Genomic DNA, 19,020 nt, shown 5'->3' with positions numbered 1-19,020 from the left:
TTTGAACATATTTTTCCACTATGTGATAAAATTTCTCATGTACCTGCTGAAAGAAATAGTGAGTCTATTTCTAATATTGAAGAACTAAGAAGGAGTAAAAGGCCTAGGAAAGAAGATTTTTCTTATGGAAATGATTTTCAAACTTTTCTTGTTGACAATGAACCATTAAATTATTCTGAAGCTATATCTTCTTCTTATGCTAAATTTTGGAAAGAGGCAATAAAAATTGAAATTGATTCAATTATGAAAAATAATACATGGATTTTAACTGATTTACCTCCTGGTGCAAAACCTATTGGTTGTAAATGAATTTTCAAAAGGAAACTTAATCCTGATGGATCTATAGATAAATATAAAGCTCATTTAGTAGCAAAAGTTTTTCTCAAAAAGAAAATATTGATTAATTTGATACATTTGCACCAGTGACTAGAATTTCTTCTATTCGGATTTTAATTTCCTTAGCATCAATTCATAAGCTTTTTATCCATCAAATGGATGTAAAAACAGTTTTTTAAATGGTGATTTAGAAGAAGAAATTTATATGGTTCAACCTGAAGGATGTATTATTCCTGGACAAGAAAAGAAAGTTTGTAAGTAAATCAAATCTCTTTATGGCCTAAAACAAGCTCCTAAACAGTGGCATGAAAAATTAGATCAAGTCTTACTGAGAGACTATTATGTATTTGTTGAAGTGGATAAATGTGCTTATACCAAAATTGTAGACAATGATTATGTGATAATATGTTTATATATTGATGACATGCTTATATTTGGTACAAGTTTAAATATTGTTAATAGTACCAAATTATTTTTGTCTACTAATTTTGATATGAAAGATCTGGGTGAAGTAAATATGATTTTGGGAGTTAAAGTAATAAGGAGTGAAGATGGTATAATGTTGTCACAAGAAAATTATGTGAAAAGACTTCTTAAATTATTTTGAATCTTTTGATGTGACATAACCATTTCTTATGATGCTAACTCTCAATTATGGTGACCCAGTTACTCAGCCTAAATATGCTCAAATTCTTGATAGCGTATTTAATTTGATGAATTTTACTAGGCCTGATATTACATATGTTGTGTGTAGATTGAGTAGGTATACTCATAATCTTAATAATGAGCATTGGTTTGCATTGAATAGACTGATGAAATATTTGAGAGGAACCATGAATTATGATATCATGTGTAGTGGATTTCCTTCTACTTTAGAAGGGTATTGTGATGCAACCTGGATCTCTGATTCAGATGAAACAAAATTTGCTAGTGGATATGTGTTCACCTTAAGTGGTGGTGCAATATCCTAAAAATTAGCTAAACAGATGATCATTGCTAGATCGATTATGAAGTCAGAGTTTGTAGCTCTGGAGCTAGCTAGTTCTAAGGCTGAGTGGCAAAGAAATTTCTTAGCGAATATCCCTTTAATAAAGGATGAATTGTTGATCCCTTTAATGAAGGATGAATTACCAGATGATCCCTTTAATAAGGATAAATTGTCTCATGTGTTTATACACTGTGATTGTCAAGCCGCAATTGCTATTGCGAAGAATAAGTCTTACAATTGTAAGAGTAGACACATGAAATTGAGACATGATGTCGTTAAACAGCTGTCGAGGGATGGAGTAATTTCCATTGATAATGTGAAGTCAGAATTGAATTCGGCCAATTCACTAACTAAATCCGTGGGAAGAAAGTTAATTCTTCAATCCTCAAAAGAGATGGGGTTAAGGCCAATATGACTGTCAATAGAGATGGTAACCCAACCTATGTGATTGGAGATCCCATGAAGTAAGTTCATATGGGTAATAACAAGTCAATATTGACTCTGCGCACTAACTGAGAGTGCTTGAACTGCTACTAATTATGAGGTATGAGTTATTAACTCTTAATGAATTCATAGTCCTGATAGATGGTGTATTTAAAGCAGTATACACTTGATTAATTCACCTATATGAGAAGTGGAGTGAAGCCGCTCCTATGAGATTTTGGCCTAGTCTTTAGAGCTCTCATGAATACATGGCACGCGCATGGCTTATTGGCGCAAAACCGCGTTGAACAACAAAAGATGAGGATTAAAATGTGATTGGTAGAATCTCTGGCTTACAAAAGAATAATTGGTTCATAGAAATTTTATATTTCACCAATAATTATGTAGGTTAAATTTTATCGGTCTAAGTTTGGTTCATAGTCCGAAAGACACCAAACCTATAACATTTCGATCATACAAAATAAAGCAAGTCGAGTTCTTCTATTTCAAAATTATTTTAAAATATATGGGGGATTGTTGGATATTTTAAATAATTTAAGATACATTTTGTGTTGGATATTTTAAAATAATTTAAGACATATTTTGGACACTATTAATTTGTGACATAAGCACTTATGTCATTAAGTTGATGACTAATGTGATTATGCCATCAACTTAATCTCCAAGTATTAATCTACTTTGTCCCCAAGTTTAACTCCTTTGTCTCCAAGTAATGCTCCCTTTGCCACCAAGTTATATTGGGTAATATGTTTTCCTCCAATGCTATGCTCCTCTATATATAGTAGTTGATGGAGTTTTGAGGAGAGACAACCAAGTGAAGAGTAAGACTTAGCTAATTTCAAATATCCCTTTCCGACTTGCTTTATTTTGTAGCATTTATATTTTGTTGATTCATGTGTCCTCTAATTATTTTAGAGAAGGCTTGTTTAATCCTGGGGAAATATTTCACACTGTTGAAATAGTTTCTTAAGACAGTGTCTAGCACGACTCAAGTATTATATAAATATATATATACATATATATTACTTAAGAATATTATTGTAGTAGTATTTATCCTAATTCTTGTATTAATATTTTGATATTATATTTCATATCTATTATATCATATTTTTCCAACATAAGCATCTCTTATTTGTGGAGCTTGAAATCTTAATGCTTTAATACTTTCAACACGACTTTCCCAATGAGTTTGTGACAATGATTTAAGAGTTAGATTGGGTACAAAATCTTTTAAAAAATTTCACCGCTTGGTAGAAGAAGCAAATAACGTATATATACGTTGTATCACTCCCAAAAATGATACAAATTTCGTATAAGAATTAGCCATATCACAAAGTACCAAATTTAAATTATGACAACTACAGGTGTATAAAATGCTCTGGGATTTACATCGAGAAGTCTTTTTTGCACTCCTTGATGTTTTCCCCTCATATTTGATTCATTATCATATCCCTGTCCTCTTAAATTATCAATATCAAGTCGAATATTTTTTTTTATCTCATCTATAATAACTTCAAAAAGATCTTTTCCACTTGTATCATCCACTTTTAAAAATTCTAAGAAATATTCATTAATTTTAATTGGAGTAATTGAAATATCCACACTCCGTAATATAAAAGTCATTTGTTCTTGATGGCTTGCATCAGGAGTGCAATCAAGTATGATTGAGAAATATTTTCTTTCTTTAATCTCTTTAATAATTTTATTCTTGACTTCACTCGCCAATAAGTTTATCAATTTATTTTGTATATTATGTCCAAGGTAATGATTATGAATTTCGTCGTGCTTAATTCGCCGAATATGTTCTTGCATAACTGGATCAAATTCAACAATCATTTCAATTAGGCTTAAAAAATTATCATTACTTTCTTGATAGATCTTTTCTTTTGTTCCCCTAAATGCCAAATTATTTTTCCCAAGAGTTTTGATCACAACAATAATTCTTGACACCACATTTTTCCAGTGTACTTTATCTCTATTAATTTGTTCCTGCACATCTTTATCAATTGTTATGTTTTTATGCAATCTCATTTCTAAATCAATCAGCGAGCTCATATTAATAATATGATCGTTCGTCACTTCATGAGCTTTAAGCTTAGCGCTAAGACTTCTCCAATCATTACTATCTTCACTAGCTAGTTTATTGTTACAAACAACAGAAGTTATGCTAAATAATTTACAACAAAAACAAAAAACTTTATCCAAATCTTTAGAGTAAATTAACCATTTTCTTTCATGTTTTTCTCCGTTTGCCAATTTTTAAATATAGTGTGTTGTAGAAAAATGTCGTAAGTGTTTATTCTTTGGAAAATTATATCAATCATTCTAATTGGTCCCTTTTCTACTAATAGATCTCTCAATTTTATATCTATATTATTCCATTGATATTTTTAGGGATGCAACTATTTAAATTACTTAGGAGTTCTTGATTATTGGAAATTATGTCACATTTTTCACCAACTTCTTCTAGATTTTCTTCTTGGATGTTATTATAATCTAACTCAATTTGATTAGTGACTTGTTCATTTGAAGAACATCCTCCAATATTTTTTGATTCAAAATTTTTATTATTTGTTAAAAATCTATCAAGGGCTCATATTTGGAATTAATTTAATTCTTCAAGCTTTCTCTCTTTCTCTCTTTTTGTAAATTCGGAATCATATTTTCTAGTTGACATATTTAAATTAAATAAATTGTAATAATAACTAAAACAAGAATATATATGCTTATGAACTAAGAATATCAACAATAACAAATTTTTTTAAAAAAACTATAAAATAAAGTTAGAATAATAAAACCTGGCTCATGGATTTGATAAGTTGATATAACAATATCGAAATAGTGGTGTGTTTCTTGACTCCTTCAATATAATGATTGCTTGTTGCACTTCTTGAAATCTGAAGAAGACATCCAAAAGTAAATTTTGTTCTTTTGTAACTTGTAAGCAACAGTAAATCAAAAGATTCTGCAGGAGAGAGTTCAATATTGAGAATAAAAACAATAAAATAGAGAATAAAAAAGAAGAGTATTAAGGTATATAATAATATATGGTTAAAATCTTGGGAGATAAACAAGGAAGTGTAATTTCCCACTCAAGGAAATTATTTCAAAAAATTCTTCCATTCCGTAGACCCTAATTAAAAACTAACGGCACTTTACCTTTTTTTTTTATTCGTGCACATTTATTATTCCCAAAAATTATTCCATTCCCTAATTATAAACTAACATTACTTTTACATTTTTTTTAATTCTTGCACGTTTTTTTAATATTTAAAAGTAAATATAATTGTTTTAAGTATATATACAGGTTTTTTTTTAAAAAAAAATGGTCCCCATCAAAAATATGGAGACTCAAGCGATGACTTTAGTGGCCTAGTAGTTAAGACGACCTTGCCTCTGTGGTTGACCTCCTTGGCATGAATACAAATTTATTCTCGAAAATAGACACACTCCTTCTCATCCTCATCCCCATCACCCTCTCCCAAACTTTCATAGTGTGACTTAACAACTTAATGCCCTTGTAATTGTTGCAATTTTTTTATATCACCCTTAATCTTATACAACAAAATCATTGTGCTCTACCTCCATTCCTCTGGCATCCTATCCATCCTAAAAATGGCATTGAGCAAGCTAGTCAACCACTCCAAACCTTCTTTATCCGTGTTCTTCCAAAACTCCACTAGAATCGTCCTAACGCTTTTCCCTTACTCATCTTATTAATAGCACACTTCACATCCTCAACCTTAATACACCTACAATACCCAAAATCTCGATGTCTTTCTGAGTGTTCCAACTCATCCATCACAATCTCTATGCCCCCCTCTTCGCTCAATAGTTTGTGGAAATGCACTTGTCATCATTGCTTAATGTGGGTCTCCTCCACCAACACTTTACCTTCTTCATTTTTGATGCACCTCACTTGATTCAAGTCTCGAGACTTCCTCTCTCTCGCCTTTGCAAGTCTGTACAACTTCTTATCTTCACCCTTGTCCTTAGTTCAATATATAATCTTCAAAAGCTGCCATCTTAAGTGCTGTAACTACTAACTTAGCCTCCGTCCTTAATGCCTAATAAATTTCTCTGTTTGCTCTCTTCTCATCCTCGATCGTGCTGGTGCGCTTACTTTGCATACGCAACTTTCCTTGCTTTCACTTTGCCTTGAACTTCTTCATTCCACCATGCCCCTTCCCCCTCCCTCCCCACCCCCATCATCCATTAAAATTGCCTTTCAACCACCCTAACACCTCTCGAGCTGGTTCTCTAATACAACTAGTTTTCTTATCCCACATACTTTCTACATCTCCACTACTCCACCAAGTCCCCGTTGCCGTCAAATTCTCCCCAATCACATGAGATAGGGAGATGTCAAACCACCCCATTTAGTTTTAGGCCAACCATACAATTTTTTCTTCCTCTTACCTCGCTTACTCTCTAAGTCCATCACCAAAAGTTTGTGATGATTAGTAAGATTCTCACTCGGGATAATCTTGCGATCCTTACAAAGGCCTTCTATCGTTTTTCCTCAAAAGCAAGTAATTTATCTAGGTTTTAACCATTGCGCTACGGAAGGTAATCAAGTGATCCTCCTTTAAAAGCATGAATCATGTATCACCAACTCAAAAACTCTAACAAAATCCAAGAGCGATGATCCACCACACTATTTCTAACCCCAAATTCATTGTCGCCTTGCACATCGTCAAAACCATTAGAGATAATTATTTATTTATTTTTAAAAAAAAAGCCATTTTGAACCCATTAAGTAACAATAAAAGGATTTTTGGATCAAACTATTGTCAATAAAAGCATTTATATACTAAAATAAACTATCAAATGATTCATTTTTATTCATTCGACAGAGTTTAAAGGCATTTTGACCCCACCCCCACCCCCCCTTTTGTAAAATAAATACTTAAAAGGGAAAAGGGCCTGATATACCCCTCAACTTTGTCATTTGGAGCTGATATACCCCTCGTTATGAAAGTGGCTCATATATACCCTTACCGTTATACAAACGGCTCATATATACCCCTACCGTTACAAAATGAGCTCACATATACCCTTCATTTAACGGAAGTGAAAAAATTAGTTTTAAATTTATATTTTTAACTTTTAATTTTCTTAAAAATTATTTAGGGATATATATGATTCTTCTAACAAAGTTCAAGGTATATTTTAATATTTTTCATACATAAATTATTTTTTGACTTCTTTTATTATAATTATTTTGAGTTTTTTATTCTTATTTTATTTTTTTCTTTCATTCCTTGGTGTAAAGAAAAAAATTTAAAATTATTTTTTGTGGCTATACTATAATTTAAAGCTTTTTTTTTTTTGTCTATATTGTAATTTAATTTTTGTATTTGAAGAAACAAATTTGATCATCTATAATAAATTTTACAAGAATATTAGTGAAACATAAATAAATTTGACCATCAAAATAATAAGTCTAAATTAGTCAATGAAACAAAAAAAAGTCAAAAAAATATATATGTTTGAGGAGGATTAAATATATTCATATGGGATCATATATATATTTTTTTAAAATAATAAAAAATTAAATTAAAATTAATTTTTTTCATTTCCGTTAGAGGAAAAGGGTATATGTGAGCCATTTGTATATAAGTAGGGGGTATATATAAGCCACTTTCATAACCAGAGTATATCAGCTCTAAATGACAAAATTGAGTGGTATATCAGATACTTTTCCCTACTTAAAAACATGGTGAGCGTGCAAGATACTATGTTATATGCGCGTGAGATTCTCGAGTAATGTCGCACATGGTCTGCTTCAATTTTTTTGGTCGAACAGAGGGAGAAACTTAGATGAGCTTCTGGACTTGAACTAAATTTAGCTTCATTACCTTCCGGCTTAACTTCCCCATTCTCCGGATCGCAGTAGGCACTCTCACTACACTCTCTCTATGTTCCATCGCCGGTACAAATTCGAGATCTGACAAGTATCAGTATCGAGGGCGACAATTGCTTCACTTGCACTGCCATTACGTAAATATATATGTCTCGGCCGCCTAATCAAGAGTTTCAGGAATGGTGGAACAAGCAGCAGTCAGCCAATGGCAGTGAGGACCTCTTCCCTTCTTCTTCCGAAAACTCTCGCTTTTTGACTGTTGAGATCTCCAGCCCAACCGTTGCCGAGAAGGAACGTACTCGCAGTGCTCGCCAACTCTCCTGGATTTACCTTCTCAAGTTTCAACAAATTGCTAATTCAATCGCATTCCTCACAAGTGGCTTCATATCCGTTGTTCGCACCGCCAATCGACGAATCGTTACATCCAATTCGGCTCATCCTCGCTCGGATTCTAGACTCTATCGCGTAATTAAGGTGTTTTTGACTGTTTCAGTCATATTGTTAGTGTTTGAGCTTGTTGCTTACTTCAGAGGATGGCATTTCAGTCCTCCCACTGTGGAATCCGCGTCGGCGGAGGTGCTGGACTTAGCGGAGTACGTCTATGCCAACTGGCTAGACATTAGGGCCAACTATTTAGCGCCGCCGTTGCAGAGCTTGATCAGTATGTGTATTGTATTGTTCCTAATACAGTCGATAGATCGAGTGGTTCTTGTACTCGGTTGCTTTTGGATCAAGTTCCGAGGCCTGAAACCTTTAGCTGAGATTGACTACTCTTCTGATGTAGAAAATCTGAATGCAGAGGATTATCCCATGGTGTTGCTACAGATACCAATGTGCAATGAGAGGGAGGTAATACGATGTATGTTTTCCAGTTCTCACTGCCAAAAATCTATAATTTTAGTTCTAAACATGACATGCTAAGTGAATTTGCTTCCTTAGTTTATTCATTTCTGTAGAACTTCCCCTCTCAAAGCCAAGTGTCGAGGTAGCTATACTTGCTTTTTAGAAATAGGATTGATGAGAATGCAGTCTTTACTAAGTTTGTAGTTTTTAGTGATGTTTCGAATGATGAGGTGCAATATTTACTAAGTTTGCAGTTTCTAGTGATGTTTTGCATGTAAAATCTTTCATGCATTTAAATTCCTATTTTTGTAGAACTGTTACTTGGTGACTATTAGTAATAATCATGATAGTATGAAACTTAGGATTAATTTTGAGATGATGATCTTACCAAGCCTGAGACTTTTTACACAGTATGTAGTTGGCTTAAATACAGGGTGAGCAGTTGATTGAACCATGTATTTTCTATCTTAACTTGAATGTAGATTTAAGAGCGTATCTTCACGGGCAAACAATTTCTAAGAATAAACTTGGGTCATCACCCACAATTGTCACTTCGTTGTGTACTTGACAGAAACTCCATACCTATTATCTGTTAAACTTTTGTAATGCTTTCATTGGTGATCCTAATTTTGTTGTGTGTTTATGACAATCCACCTATTTCCCTGAATGGGTAAGTTGGTGTTTCTGTTAAGTCACTCCTTGACTAAGTATAATTTCTTTCATTGTGGTATTACTCAGGTATACCAACAATCGATTGCAGCAGTATGCGTCCAGGATTGGCCTAAGGACAGAATGCTCGTACAAATTTTAGATGACTCCGATGATTTGGGTGTTCAAGGACTCATCACGGCTGAAGTACAAAAGTGGCAACAGAGGGGTGTGCACATCATATATCGTCACCGTCTTATACGCACAGGCTATAAGGCAGGGAATCTCAAATCTGCAATGAGTTGTGACTATGTAAAAAATTATGAATTTGTAGCAATCTTTGATGCAGATTTCCAACCAACACCAGATTTTCTGAAGAACACTGTTCCCTATTTCAAGGTGATTGCTTTTCCGAGACATATCTGGGTGGCTCATGTAGGCACTAGAATGTTCTCTGAATTGAAATCTTGGTACAATCTGCTTGTCTCTATTTGTTGGTGTTGCAATTGGAGTCTTAATGAAAAATGGGGTACGTCACTAACAGGTGGGAACTATCGATTTTTTCCGGAAATTTTGAAGAGGGAGTTATGTAAAAGCTTCAATGATAGGCAGGAAAGGAGTCTGTTCCAATCTTTATTTGCAAAAGTTACAAGGCTATTTTTGTACAAAAGTTCTCTCGAGGGTTATTTAAGTATCTGTTCTTGAGTCTCCTTTTAGGATCTACCTATTTGGGGGTTTTCTGATTCATTTCCTTTTCTCTTTTCTGTTTACTAAGAACAATTGGTGCTGAAGTGTTATTTCCTTCATCTTATGTGCATGATGTATTTTCATGCTAGCTAGAATCTTTCGTTTTTGTAGATATAAAATTGGCACGGTATTAGCAGGCTTGTTTGGTATCATCAAATTATTTCTTTCTGGATAACGATGAATAATTTATCCTTTATTGAGTGCACAAGATTTCATGTTATCTTTATGCTGAGCTGAAAATCAGGGTTGTGTAAACATTATCTTCTACCTCTTGGGTGGTACTGTTATAGTGAGCACCCGCCTCTCTTAATTGCAGTATTCTGCATTAATTGGCTGCCATGGACCACTTCGGTCGTTGTTTCAATCACGTCTATGACTTTTTTCTTGTTGCATTCTTGAAGGGACATGACGATGTCGCTCTTGTCCAAACAAGGTGGGCTTTTGTGAACAAGGATGAGAATTTGCTTACGCGGTTGCAGAACATAAATCTTGCGTTTCATTTTGAAGTAGAGCAACAAGTCAATGGATGGTTCATTAACTTCTTCGGCTTCAATGGCACTGCTGGTGTATGGAGAATCAAGGCCCTTGAAGAATGCGGAGGCTGGTTAGAGCGAACAACGGTTGAGGATATGGATATTGCTGTCCGTGCTCACCTTTGTGGATGGAAGTTTATCTATGTGAATGACGTTAAGGTTTGTAAGTTTCTAGATTGTTTATTAGTTTCTTTGTAAAATAACAGGTTTTTAAAAATTTGGTTCTCCTTTTGTAGTGCCTCTGTGAACTACCAGAATCTTACGAGACATATAAGAAGCAGCAACACCGGTGGCATTCTGGTCCAATGCAACTTTTTCGCCTGTGTTTTTCTGACATATTGCGTTCCAAGGTTTGTATGGGTATTTATCGTAAAAAATACTCTTGCACATTGTTGTCACGATATTTATGACTGACCTGAAGTTTAGTCAGCAAGTTACTCAGAGTCTAATATGGCCGGTTAATTAAAAGGGTAAATAAATGAGATTTGCAAGCTCAGGGTCACAACTCTTTTTCTAGAACACTTTATTCTGATCCACTACGAGTGAAGCTTCTCCTTTGGAAAAAGGAAGTAAACAGATTCTTGAAGATCAGTAATATCTGGATAAACAACAGGGAGTTATGGCCAGCCCTGTCCTTAAATCTTTGTGCATTTTTGGATTTTGGAGAGTATGCTAGACTTCAATAATAGCCTCTTATGGGAACAGTTTATTGAATTTCGATAGGTCATTGGTTCCCAAATGTTTACATATTGGAATTATTAGTGCATATATAAGTAATGTGAAACTGTGGATAAAGGATGGGTCTCTGTCTCTCAAGTAAGGGGAACCACTCAAATCGTGTGTGGAAAATATGTTTGTGAACATCCTAGTATCCTGTGATGTTAAGCAGAGAGATTTGAGTCTCCCGAGAATTGTACAACTAGGTTTTGAAGCTGTTTCTATACTCCATAAATAATATAGTAATAGTTATTTATTTCCACTGAATGATTGAACAAGCATGTAGCAGCTAGCAGGCATACTGGAATTTGATGTGGGAAGTTGGACAACTCCCAGCTGGTGTATCTTTGGATCTCTTAGGAGCTAAAGACATGCAAAAGCTTATATGGCAAGGCACATCAGAAATTTAAAAGTAAACTAGCTCTTTGGAAGATTCGAACCCAAAGTACGATTAGCTCGTACAGCGGATTAGCAATCCGCCGCATTAATCCACTCAGCCATCTCGCCCAATTAAAAAAAAATCACTACATGAGATAGCACAAAAGATAAAGGAAAGAATCTTTCTCTCTCTTTTCTTCTTTGTAATAGATATGTACAACTTTTATCATCAATTTTCTCCATCTCTTTATCTAAGTAAATGAAGGATCAGAAGAGCCAAGAATATCAAGAACAATAAAGATGACCTCTTTTCTTTGTGTTGATTTCGTTCGAAAGGACCCTCTTTAAACAAAACCTATATTTGGAAGGAAGTGTAACCCCAATCAACAATGCTTTAGAGGATATTCCTACATGTCTTTTGTGAGTATTCCTTCATGTCTAATGTCACTATTTTCTATGCCGGAAACTATTGATCTAGATGAGAAGAAGTTTCATATGGGAAGGAAGTGCTCAGAATAGCAAATTAATCTTGTGAGATTGTCCAAAGTGATTGCTTTAAAAATGAAGGAGTTTGAGATTAAGAATCTAAATTACATAATAGAAGCTTGTTGTGCAAATGGCTTCGAGATTTACTAAGTAGCAAGAGGTCCTTGGAGAAAGGTAATCACAGCTTTGTACAGCCCATGGTGCAGACAGAAAGTAGCTTCTTCTCAGGGTGTTTGTTACCTTATTGAAGAATATCAGAATGCGATGGGATGGATTCCACAAATTAGTAAAATTGAAAGCAGGGAAGGGAAGGGAGATAAAATTGTGGCAGGATCGATGGCCATCCTGACTTATGCAACATCAGTGTGACAGTGCAGGACATCATATCACTGTGTGCTTAAGATATGGAAAATAGGAAATAAAGCTTAGAAGAAGCTTCCAGAGTTGGAAGATCAACAAAGTTGCAGAATTGTTCGGGAAGTGAGGGGAGTATTGGCATGTCTCAAGCATGTAAAACTTTAATTTTGGAAGACGAAGAAATAGAACTTCGTGAAATCTTGCCTGTTTTTCTTTTTCGGTAATCTGTTTCTTCCACATCAAGTCCATTTGCTGTTCAAATATGAGATTTTTTGGTTGAATGTTGCAGATAGTCAAAAATTTTGGAAATAACTTGGGTCTGAGTAGTTGCTGAATATGGTAGAACTTAAGTAGGAAACAGTAGTTGCTCTTGCAAATAAATAGGTCCTATCATTTTTCAAGTGTTGGTTTCCTGTGTTTGTACTTTGGTAGGGTAAGCTTTTCAAAAGCTTTTCTTTCTGAAACATTTTTCCTCTATGTGCTTGCTTTGGAGGCCAATAGCAAATAAGAGAGCGAGGACTTCGGGTGTGTATTCTCTTTGACATCTTCGCATTGGGTGTATAAAGCACTTGAGCTGTAGGACCACATACTTTTCTTTTATTTCCTCAAATTCATATTCCTCTGATCATCCTCTTCTTCCATATATTTTCGTACCCTAGTTTCCTCTTTTGGAGGACTCGTATGTCGTCAGTTATTTTTGGCAAAAACTTGAATAATGATGGTCGTTAATGTTACTCTATCCAAAGAGAGGTTATTGTATGTGTTGTTATACGTAAGGGAAGTAATTTTTATTACCTCCTTATTGTCTCATTACATGTAAACTTATGAGGCTTTCCTTCTAATCAAGGAATGTGTCATCTCAATTTTAATGTGTGAATCCTTAAGTGCTTAATGGATATACACTATTCTTTTTTTTCCTAGTTTAAAGATCATTAATATCTTTTCAAGTGATTCTTGTATATGCTTCTCATTTCAGGTTAGCTGGCTCAAGAAAGCCAACCTAATATTTCTATTTTTCCTCTTGCGGAAGCTCATCCTACCATTTTATTCATTCACTCTCTTTTGTATCATCCTCCCACTCACGATGTTCCTCCCAGAAGCCCAGTTACCAGCTTGGGTCGTCTGCTATGTGCCTGGACTTATGTCTGTCCTCAATATTCTTCCAGCTCCACAGTCATTCCCTTTTATTGTACCCTATCTTTTATTTGAAAACACAATGTCTGTGACCAAATTCAATGCCATGGTATCAGGGCTTTTCCAGTTAGGAAGTTCTTACGAGTGGATTGTTACGAAGAAGTCTGGACGATCATCAGAAGCTGATTTAGTTGCGATGGTGGAAAATGAATCTGAATCTTTGTTGAAGAAGAATACTGTTTCAAGGTCATCATCAGAATCAGGCCTTGCTGAACTTAACAAATTAGAGATGACCAAGAAAATGGGAAAGAGGAAGAGAAATCGTTTATACAGGAAAGAGCTTGCCCTTGCATTTATATTATTAACAGCCTCTGTCAGAAGTTTGTTATCTGCTCAAGGGATTCACTTCTATTTCCTATTGTTTCAAGGGTTTACTTTCCTTGTTGTCGGTCTTGATTTGATTGGCGAACAGGTAAGTTGATCATAAGATTTTTACAAGATATTTGGCCACGAATTCAGTTGTGGCAAATCCTTTCAGAAGGGCAGACCGTACTGCTTGTACATGTGATTGTGGTACCTGGCTCCCTATTCCTACATTTATGTAGTATTTTAGCGAAAGCTTCATAATACCACTATTTGGCAGTCATATGTTATTCAATTGATGCCAAGATGGAGACTAAAATCAATAGTGGTAGGATTTGTCATTTGCCTACCACTTAGTTTGATGTAATTTATTAAATGTTTGCCTGTAATAGTAGTGTAACCATGAAGTAGTCTGTTTTTATTTGGTCAAGTTTGTGATTCTTTTATTTTTGTCATTGACAAACATTGTACAATATATATAGTTATAAAGTTTTGGGAGAAGGCACCAGTTACACCGTACATTCTGATGATCGTTTACAAGCTTGGTTCATACTGGTCCATTCTCATGAAATTTGGTCAATAAAGGACCTCTATTTGGTCACTAAAGGCATCTTTACGGAAAGCTAACTTGTATTTGGTTGCAGCCTGAGAAAAGGTTGCCCTGGAAATGGATGCACTTACAGAAAAATTGTTTCAACTCAAAGAAAAGGTATTGTCAAGATCTTCAGTTTTTCACCTATTTATTTTAGGAAAAAAATAATTAGAACTTCTAGAGCATCCACTAAAAGCACCACTCTTAAAGAGGAATTTTTGTAAATAGCTATAGTTTGGACCGTAATTATAACAGTTTGAAAGAGGAAAGAGACATCTGACATTTGCTGATACTTACCCAAATATGATACATGTTAGTATAGTGTTGAACTTTTTTAGTATTGTATCACTCAGACACACATCACTGATACACCTAACAAACCTAAAGCTTCGAATGTGATACATATATCAGTGTTTCAACTGTATGCACAATTATATGTTTAGCAAACCTAATACATATGTTTTGTGTACTGTATCAAAATTTTTAAGTACTATATTACTTGTACATGTATCATCATTTAGAAACCCAATTTAGTAAAAAGATTACGACAGAGATAAAAAAATAATGGCTTAACATCAGCCAGAGAAGTTCCATTAACGAAACAAAACAAAACGAGGCTGCAGATAGCAAGAGATTGGAAGTGCAACAATAAGAGGAATTGAGTTTGGTTTTGTGTAAGTCTTAATTTCTGGACTAGGAAGTTTTCAACTTTTGAGAATTCTTCTTGGGGTTTTGAGTTTTGTTAGTTATGTAATTAGGGTGGAGACCTGAAATTATACTTTATTCATTTAATAGTCAAACTTTTGTTTCACTTATTACTCAATTCTAATTTTTAAATTTCGAGTTTTATTGGGGTTGCTGCAGTTTTTCTTCTTAATACTTCCTCCATTCCATATTAATTGAATTTTTGAGGTATTTCACACCCTTTAAGAAAAGTAGATTTAGACATAAATTGAACATAGTTTTCCATTTTTACCCTTATTAATTATTGTCAAATTTATGATTAAAATAATTAAATATTAATTAATCACTAATTCCATTACTAATTAATGAGGGTAAAATTGGAAGAACACTCAAAAAGTAGTCTTAAAAACTAAAATGCCTCAAAAATTCAATTAATATGAAACGGAGGGAGTAGTAATTATCTTCTCCAATAATGCTTTTTGGGTGTCCAAAGTATAGGATTTTTATGAAAAATCTCGAAACAATAGCAATTCATTGGAAACGTTTCCCCATAACAAATACTCCCTCTGTCTCTAATTAGTTGTCTATTTTTTAATCGACACACCTATTAAGAAAATAATTATTGATATAGTCAATTTACCATTTTACCCCTATTAATTATGAAGTGGGTGAATTAAAAACTTAAGATTTTCAAGAAATTTTATCTTTTTCAAACTAATTAATTGAGGGTATAATAGATAAAAATATTTTGTCCTTTCTTGATTTGTCAAAATGGACAAGTAATTAGGGACAACAAAAAAATGAAAAGTGGACAAGTAATTAGGGACAGAGGAGTATAGCAAAAACATTGTCAATTAGAATGCATCAGTTGATAAAAATGAAAAATAAATAAGATGAGTTATTACGAGAAATATCTGATATGGAGTAGCATATGCATATAACCTTTAACTCAAAACATTATATTTGAAAAATCACCCGATAATTGAAATTTGTGCAATTAACAGGGTAGTAATACGTATTATAATAATTAGGATGACCTATTTGTTTATCATAATGTAATTACTGTATACTAATTACAAGCTTTATTTACCAAAAAAGATGGTACAATTAAATTTATAAGAGGTCAAGGGCATGGCTTGTCGATTTAGATTGTTGATTAGGTTGATTAATTAGTAGTTTTTATATACAAGTATAAAGTAAATAACATAAAGTATAGTAAAGAAAAGAGCTCGAAAATTTCGTAGATTGTAGAACTGCGCATATGAGAATGATCTTCGCGATCCCACAGATAAAATCATAAAACAATAAAGTTTAGAATATCGTAATATGAGAATATAAAGTAAAGCTCAAGAAATAACGGAAAAAGTAATACTAGTATTGTATCGGTGTGGAATCTGAATGAAAAAGATGAGGCCTCAACCAAGAAGAGTGCTCCACTCGATCCCCTTAAGTATCATGACTGTTAGACGGTGAAGTCGTTGTTGGTTGGCTATTATTCCTAACTCGCTCTAACGATCGTACAAACTCGTTTGCGCACATAGCTTTCCTCCCCTTCCCTTCTGCCCTCTTGTCTTTTTATCTCCTGTCAGTAAAGTAGGATCCCGAATTCAATTCTTTTTGGGTAAGATCCACATTTGGTGATCCAATTTATGCCAAGATTTATCAAGCAATTTTTTACAAAAATCATTTGTAGAGTCATGTATTTCTTTTTCACAGTTAATGAACCCTCGGCCCAAATAATTTCTTGAATTAACTAGTTTATTATCGAAATGTGTGTGTTCCATAAAAAGTATAAGATCATCATCTTGTACATCGGTTTCTAACGGGAGATTAATTCATTATATTCTTTTGTTGCTTTCTGAAAACTCATTTGGGTGCCTAATCATCATTATGATTTTCTATAGCACATACAGAAAATAATTAAAACTAGCCGCGTATGAAAAAGTTATACAACAATTTATATTGAAAAATCTTGTGTGAGGTTTAACAAAGGAAAATAGTTCCGACCTACTATTAAAGTTCATGATAAACGAATGCCTATAGTTCAAAAGAAACAGAAGGAAAAAAAGGACAAAAATGTCATATGTTAATGTTGAGATATGAGCTGATAATGAAGTAAGAAGAGTACAAGTTAAAGTTGTTAGGATTAATAAAGGGTAGATTAGTCTTTTTCCTAAAGTTAGTTATAACTACTTTCTGTTAGTAAGTTCTAGAAGTTAGTTACTCATTGTAAAATGAATGAGCTATAAATACTAGCCTTTCCCTGATGTATTACTTAGTCTGTTGAACTCAAAATATGAGAGATTCTCTCCTTCACTGTTAGCTCCTTGTTAATGGAGTTCCTATGCTAATTGAGCTTGTTTTTCACTTACGTTCATGGTCTCAGAGCTACCCACAGTGATCTCTGTGGAAGGCGATTGGTGTTGAATCAAAGAATTGAGTATTCAATTCACAGATTCATCTTTTCAGAAGAATTACAAATCTAAACTAGGATCTATTGTTCAGTTGTGTTGTTATTTGCTTCCGCGACAAGTAATTGATTGAAGTATCAGAGAAATGGAAACAAACAAAGCAGTTGTAGATCTGGATCAAACCCTCAACAATGGTCAAAATGAAAGTACATCAACACCACTCCACGTTGCATCTTTGTCTGGACAAGGTATTAATTATAATCATCCTTTCTTCCTTAGTCCTATTGATATTAGTGGAGTTAGCGGCGTTGAGAACTATACCCTATGGAATCGTTCCATTACACTAGCACTACTAGGAAGGAAAAAGGTAAGGCTAGTAGATGGATCCTGCATGAAAGAGACGTTTGGTGAAGAACTGTGGGGACAATGGGAAAGGGTTAATGCAGTTGTACTCTCGTGGTTGATGAATTCAATGTCAAAGAGCCTACTTAGTGGCATTGCTTTTGCATCCAATGCTTTTCAAGTCTAGAATGATTTGAAAGAGAGATTTAACAGGATAGATGGATCTAGAACCTATAGTCTACATGAGGGCATTGCCTCATTACATCAGGGCACGGATTCTGTGTCTGTGTACTATACTAAGCTCAAAACACTATGCGATGAATTTGAAGCTTTAGTTCTTGCTCCATCTTGTAATTGTGACAAGTCTAAAGGATTTGTTACTCATTTGAATAGGCAGAGGTTATATCAGTTTTTGATGAGGTTAAATGAGTCTTACCATCAGGCCAGGAGCCAAATCCTAATGATGAATCCCTTACCAACTACTAACCATGCATATGCTATGATAGTGGGAGATGAGTGTCAAAAGGTTGTGGTTTCAGTCACTAACAACATGGGATTAAACTCAATTGGAGCAGATTCTGTAGCTATGTTCTCTAAAACTAGTACTTCTTCAGGAACAAGTAAAAAATACAAGAAGAATTCCATTTTGATATGTGACTTTTGTCATTGTAAGGGTCACAACAAAGAATTTTGTTATAAGATGGGATATCCACCAGACTTCAAATCTAAAAGGAAGGTATAGGGGACTTCCTCAGACTCTACCTCATCTGGTCACCATCAACTAGCTCACTTCTCATATGGTATGAATATCAATGTTCTTGTTCCGGGATAGGGGGAAAGAAATCTGATATTACTCAGGTTGTTGATGAAGTGTTAGAAAATTCCAAAGTGCCCAAAACAATGAGTCAAACTGAGATGAAGGTCAAACAACTACTTCAGGGCTGTACTTTTACAAAGGAACAATATGATCATATCCTCAAAAGTTTCCAGCACAAGAATGAATCTACCTCTTCAGACTGTTATCCTGCACATGCTGCTCACACTGCAGGTAAAACTTTCTTTGTTTCTGAAAATAGTAGAGTGTGGATTGTAGATACTGGTGTAACAAACCACATGGTGTCTTAGTTGGATATGTTTATCAAAGGGTCTGT

At 34.2% G+C, this 19,020-nt stretch overlaps 3 protein-coding genes across 4 annotated transcripts in view; 1 reads left to right on the top strand and 2 right to left on the bottom strand.

Annotated features, from left to right (window-relative positions):
• Positions 1–19,020, bottom strand: part of LOC125870580 (peptidyl-prolyl cis-trans isomerase FKBP15-1-like) — a 1,082,853-nt gene that overhangs the window by 895,932 nt on the left and 167,901 nt on the right. The gene's annotated exons all lie outside the window — the stretch shown is intronic.
• The window catches only part of LOC125870566 (U-box domain-containing protein 9), an 841,044-nt gene that overhangs the window by 667,371 nt on the left and 154,653 nt on the right, over positions 1–19,020 (bottom strand). The window lies entirely within an intron of this gene.
• LOC125870557 (probable xyloglucan glycosyltransferase 6) lies at positions 7,569–14,361 on the top strand. Its single transcript, XM_049551015.1, has 5 exons — positions 7,569–8,483; positions 9,216–9,524; positions 10,274–10,564; positions 10,642–10,755; positions 13,320–14,361. Exons 1-5 carry the CDS (start codon positions 7,782–7,784, stop codon positions 13,956–13,958), a joined length of 2,055 nt encoding a protein of 684 aa, XP_049406972.1. The 5' UTR covers positions 7,569–7,781; the 3' UTR covers positions 13,959–14,361.

Source organism: Solanum stenotomum, chromosome 7 (genome assembly GCF_019186545.1).
Source record: "Solanum stenotomum isolate F172 chromosome 7, ASM1918654v1, whole genome shotgun sequence".
NCBI lineage: Eukaryota > Viridiplantae > Streptophyta > Magnoliopsida > Solanales > Solanaceae > Solanum > Solanum stenotomum.
The sequence above is the reverse complement of the archived record's forward strand: the minus strand, read 5'-3'. Positions and strand labels throughout refer to the sequence as shown.

What these genes read in the sequence shown, in the direction of transcription:
- LOC125870557 (XM_049551015.1), top strand. Translation starts at nt 7,782, where the DNA reads ATGTCTCGGCCGCCTAATCAAGAGTTTCAGGAATGGTGGAACAAGCAG. An exon ending in ACACTGTTCCCTATTTCAAG is followed by an intron (nt 9,525 to 10,273) that starts GTGATTGCTTTT and finishes GCATTCTTGAAG; the next exon opens with GGACATGACGATGTCGCTCT. An exon ending in CTGACATATTGCGTTCCAAG is followed by an intron (nt 10,756 to 13,319) that starts GTTTGTATGGGT and finishes TTCTCATTTCAG; the next exon opens with GTTAGCTGGCTCAAGAAAGC.